Raw genomic sequence first — 5,606 nt, 5'->3', positions numbered from 1 at the left:
TGAGTTTTTCCTTCTTCCGTTTTTAAAAAAATCTCCGTCCACATGAAAACGCAAACGCATGCTATGAAGCGCTGTCAAGAGCATGCCTAACCAACAGGTGGCGATATAATCTCAACCGTAAAGCCATTTTGGCCAATCAAAAGCCTTAAAAAGTCTCCAGTAGGCGGCGATAACAGCGCAGGCACCGACGTCACAAGCCAAAAACTCCGGTTTCGCTTGTCTACAAGATAACACTGCAACCGGAGTTTTTGAAAATCTTCACCCTGGCAGGCGTTTTCAAAAATGTTCGGTTTCAGTGAACTGGTGCTGTGTTTGCGTGTGGACGAACGGCCTAACCGCGTAGAAAAAGCTGCGGTTTTAAAAATAACTGCGTTCGTGTGGACAGGGCCTTAATGCAAGATGCATGGCGTTTTATTTTCTAACCACTAGAGCAGGGTCTCCCAAAGTGGGGTTCGTGAACCCCTGGTGGTTCGTGAGGGAATTGCAGGGGGTTCGTGAGTTGGTACACGGAATGCCTATGAGTGTATACCATTAACAAATTAATAAAAAAAAAATGTGTGATGTAAATGTAAAATCTTAAATGTATAAAAATAATTCTCTTTTTGGGAAACCCTGTGTTAAAAAAAAATTTGTGGAACAAATGTCATAATTGTATTGTAAATTACAGTAATATGAATTTTTATAATTTGTTGAGTGTAATAATAACAATAAGCTATGTAAATACTACTGAAACTTTAAAACTGATAAAAAAATTAATGTTTTTAAAGTTAAACATGCAGATGTGCCGTTCAATTATTGAAATATTTACTTAAAATCTCAGGGGGTACTTCAAGTAAATAATTTAGGTCAAAGGGGTTCGGCTGACAAAAAAGTTTGAAAACCCCTGCACTAGAGGGCCAAAAGTCACATATTGTAGCTTTAAAACGATTGCAAAAATGTTTATTTTAAACAGCTTCACCCCATTCACTTTCATTGAAAGTGTCTCACTGTAACCTCAATTTTTTTTTGAGTATTTTTGGTGTTACAACTGTCAAATTAAGCTTAAATTTACCAAACCAAAAATATTCCTCTACAGACTTTTCTTAACTGAAATAGCCAGTGGCAGTTAGTTTACACCACTGACCTTGGTCATTTGGTTGGCTCTATGCTTTGCAAAGCTGCTTAGGAACAATTTTTTGTGAAATGTGATACACAAATAAATCACATTGAACTGAATAGACATTCACAAAACTCAACATTAACTTCATGTGATGCTTCCTATGTAACAGATGTGTGTGAACGGGTGTGCAAACTTACTACAATCTATGCATTGACTTCATATTACTATCAGATAAAGTTCCCCAAAATATAATAGCAGCTTAACCTCAAAAAGAGGGGTTAAATAGTCAGCTGACCACTTGGGAATGTGACAGGTGATGTGATGAGATGCATTCTTTTTGGAAACAGAGATGAAAAGAAGCGACGATTAGGGGAAGGTGCTCAGATTTGGGTAGACTGACACATTAAAGTTTCCCTAAATAACCATTAAAACAATATGTGGAGTGTATACCGTTTATCTTCAACTACACAATAATACTCCTCAGTTTTGGACCAGAGGCCACAGGGGTTATGGATTTTTGCATTTGTCTGAGGGTTCATGTCTCTGTCCTAACGATCTTTCCATGAATGGTTTTTGGTCACATTGTTTTCCATGTGACAACTGCCGTGATTATTCAGATATCAACTTTCAAGTGTTCAGTATGATTTTTAACAACTTTCTGGATGTGAGAGGACCTGAATGTTTTGTATGGCAGAACAATAGTCCGGTGTACACACACACACACACACACAAAATAAATAAATAGTAAAAATAAGTAAACATTTGCAATTATTTGTGGTTATATTTATATTTTTATACCATTTGTGGTTACATTAACCACAATGTAAACTCTTGAGTGTAATCTGCCAACAGATCTACATTTAAAGGGATAGTTCACCCAAAAATGAAAATTTGATGTTTATCTGCTTACCCCCAGGGCATCCAAGATGTAGGTGACTTTGTTTCTTCAGTAGAACACAAATTATGATTTTTAACTCCAGCCGTTGCAGTCTATCAGTCGTATAATGCATGGCAATGGTAACAACATCTATGAGAGTAAAAAAAGCATGCACATACAAATCCAAATTAAACACTGCGGCTCGTGACGACACATTGATGTCCTAAGACACGAAACGATCGGTTTGTGCGAGAAACCGAACAGTATTTATATCATTTTTTACCTCTAATACACTACTATGTCCAACTTCCTTGATTTGAACAATCCGGATAAGCGCAAGTAAGTACCATTTTGATTAGCTGTCGTACCTACAATGTTTGTGCACTGTGTAAACAATGAGTGACATCACTTCCGGCACTTGCGTAAACTACGCCAGAGCACGTACACACCTCAGGCACCAGATGCCGTGCGCGCACTCAAGGAAGTTGGACATAGTGGTGTATTAGAGGTAAAAAATGATATAAATACTGTTCGGTTTCTCGCACAAACCGATCGTTTTGTGTCGACAGATAAACATCAAATTTTCATTTTTGGGTGAACTATTCCTTTAAGATGTTAAAGCAAGACCAGCAATGGATCTTACCTGTGTGACCTTCTCTGTCACGTTCTGCGTGCGCTCCTTCACCCTTGGAGCAACAAGCTCGATGTTGCAGGCTGCTGTGGAGTGACTGGATCGTCTGGGTCGACGCAGGTTTAAATTGAATAATGGGAATCGGTTTAAAGCTTTCATCCACTCAGAGTTGCTGGTAGAGTTCCACAAACTGGACTTCAGGTCTTTATGATAAAAGCAAAATAAAATGGATTAGAATTCAGAGCAGCATTTTAATGGATGACAATTTCCAAAATTCAAAATATATTACAGATTAAAGTTTCATTTATAAATATAACATAAATCTTATATAAATATCCATTTACAGTAATATTTTACAGTAATAATGTTTAAATAATGTTTTTTTAAATATATAAATTATATTGAATTTAATAAATAAATAAAAACTAGGCATTTTAAAATGTGCAAGAATAGATCATTCCAGTATGTTTTACTACATAAATCTTATATAAAACAAAATGTAAGAACAAAGCAGGGTTAAAATGAATTAGGTCAGAGTTCACAGTTGTTTCATTTAAATATCAAATTTGTCTCAGATGTTTATCCAGAATATATAGATAGCATATACAGTATATATATATATATATATATGTAGATAGCATGGCTCAGATTATATGATCTTGGAAGGATTTGATGAAACATCCATTCTCTGACTGGTATCTTTTCAAATCTGAGCACATTTGGATACATTATTATGACCTTCTCATGAGATTAGTAAAAACATCTGAGAAACAGGAGACCTGTTTGCTCTCCTTTTGATCTCATTGCTGTCTAAGAGAAAAAAATATTGAAATGTGAAATGACCAGTAGACACATAAATACATTTTCTCTTTTGAATGAAAGACCAGACTGCTCCTCTTTATGAAAGAAAATCTGTAATGCTTTGTAATCTGAGTAGTTGCTGTTCGTCCCATATGTGACCCTGGAGCATAAAACCAGTCTTAAGTCGCTGGGGTATATTTGTAGCAATAGCCAAAAATGCACTGTATGGGTCAAAATTATCGATTTTTCTTTTATGCCAAAAATCATTAGGATATTAAGTAAAGATCATGTTCCATGAAGATATTTTGTAAATTTCCTACTGTAAATACATTAAAACTTAATTTTTGATTAGTAATATGCATTGCTAAGAACTTCATCTGGACAACTTTAAAGGCGATTTTCTCAATATTTTGATTTTTTTTGCACCCTCAGATTCCAGATTTTCAAATAGTTGTATCTCAGCCAAATATTGTCCGATCCTAACAAACCATACATCAATGGAAAGCTTATTTATTCAGATGATGTATAAATCTCAATTTTGAAAAATTGGCCCTTATGACTGGTTTTGTGGTCCAGGGTCACATATGGTGTAATTAGGTTATGGGTAACAGGTTACCTTCACGTCGAAAAATAACAGAACAATAACATCATCCACTCATGAAAGCAAATCCTCTTAACGCAAATTCCTGGTATCCAAAATATGAAGTAGCTTCATAGGAACATCCATCCAAAACAATCTACAATATCACAGCAAAAACCGGAAAAATGTTGTCTGGGATGTGCTGCTTAATGTTAAGCAGCACATCCTATTGTAATCCTATCCTAATGTTATACACCTTTAACAGATTCTGTGGTTTGATTCTGTGGTTTGTGAGTTCAGGCAAAAAGAAGTTTGTTTGTTTCTTGTAAATGTCCCATCCTAATGCGATTAAAAATCCTTGTGTAGTCTTGCTCTTAATCAGCTCTCCTGCCGTTCTGATGGAAATCTTTTCCAAAATGAAAGTTTTTGTTACTTTCATTCACCAATTTTTGTGTCCATTTATTGGAATGACTATAGCAGATGTTGTATTTTTAGTCATTGTATCAATATTTCTGCAGTTTTCTTGCTGTAAGTTTTCCAAACATACCCAAAATCCATTGTAAATTGTCCTTTAAAGAAACATTGTCATTACGTGTGGAAGCTCCTTCTACGTCACCGTTGGGGTCTCCATATCTGACCTTAACTGAGAGACACTGCACTGTACGGTATGTTATATAATAAACTCTCTCTTACCATGTAAGTGCTGCATTTTGTCCGTTCACGCGAAGTTACCCGCCAGGGCAATTCTGTTAGAGGCCGAGCTTCATATGGTACATAATCCAAATGCCCTTCCTGTATAAACACAATGAAATCTCTGATGGGGTCGTCCTCTTTTGACTCGACCCAGAACATTGACAAACAAAGCCTCACGTGGAAAAAAAACCCTGACAGTGTGAACCAGACAGATGCAGCAGTGGCCACTCTTAAACAAATCAATTACATCACAATAAATGCGTTCATGAAGGCACAATTATTTCGTATTGACATTTTCAGACCGTTGAACATACAGAGTGTTTTTGTCCTTAGGACCATCCTCTTTTCAGAAAAAAAATATGAATATGCCAATGGGAAAGAGTCAGAGGTGGATCCATTATCACACCACGTGCCGACTGCACTCAAGGCCTGTATAGCGAATTATGATGAATTATCCATAGGTCAATGACTAAAGACAGGAAGTGGGCTTGATCTATAAAACAGGCTTTTATGAGAACTGACTGACCTAAAGCCATGACATTGGCTATGTACAGGACTCTAAGACTGCATTATTATACACACATGTATTACTTTATGCATGGTTATGTCTGATAATGAGGTCTGTCAAATAAGCAGCCCTAACTAAGGCATTAACGTTGACACAAAGTCTGATAACTAAATAGATGGAGGTATTTAAGTTGCATTTAAATCCTGCTGGGAAGTTCGTATTTATGAGTTGGTAAGTCAATGTCAGGTGCGTTCAAGTCCCTTTGGTCGGAGGCAAGATGGTGATGTACCTTTTCCATAAAAAAAATCAGCATTTTTTTTTAAAACTCTACTTCTACAAAATGATGAATAAAAAATAGCTTTGTGTGTGTGTGTGTTTTATTCAATTCATGAAGGTGCTTTATACTGAATCAATGGT

The 5,606-nt window shown here is 36.1% G+C and overlaps 1 protein-coding gene across 1 annotated transcript in view; it reads right to left on the bottom strand.

Moving 5' to 3' along the window:
* The window catches only part of kcnh6b (potassium voltage-gated channel, subfamily H (eag-related), member 6b), a 24,188-nt gene extending 19,328 nt beyond the window's left edge, over positions 1-4,860 (bottom strand). Inside the window, exons 1-2 of the mRNA XM_016569440.1 lie at positions 4,682-4,860; positions 2,620-2,810 (exon numbers count right to left, since the gene is read on the bottom strand). Of these exons, the coding sequence (XP_016424926.1) occupies positions 2,620-2,810; positions 4,682-4,697 (207 nt within the window). The 5' untranslated portion in view covers positions 4,698-4,860. The remainder of the gene's footprint in view (positions 1-2,619; positions 2,811-4,681) is intronic.
* Between the last annotated feature and the right edge of the window lie 746 nt (positions 4,861-5,606).

Source organism: Sinocyclocheilus rhinocerous, unplaced genomic scaffold (assembly GCF_001515625.1).
Source record: "Sinocyclocheilus rhinocerous isolate Xijiao unplaced genomic scaffold, SAMN03320098_v1.1 scaffold1763, whole genome shotgun sequence".
In the NCBI taxonomy this organism is placed as follows: Eukaryota; Metazoa; Chordata; class Actinopteri; order Cypriniformes; family Cyprinidae; genus Sinocyclocheilus; species Sinocyclocheilus rhinocerous.
This window is presented reverse-complemented; position numbering and strand designations above follow the sequence as displayed.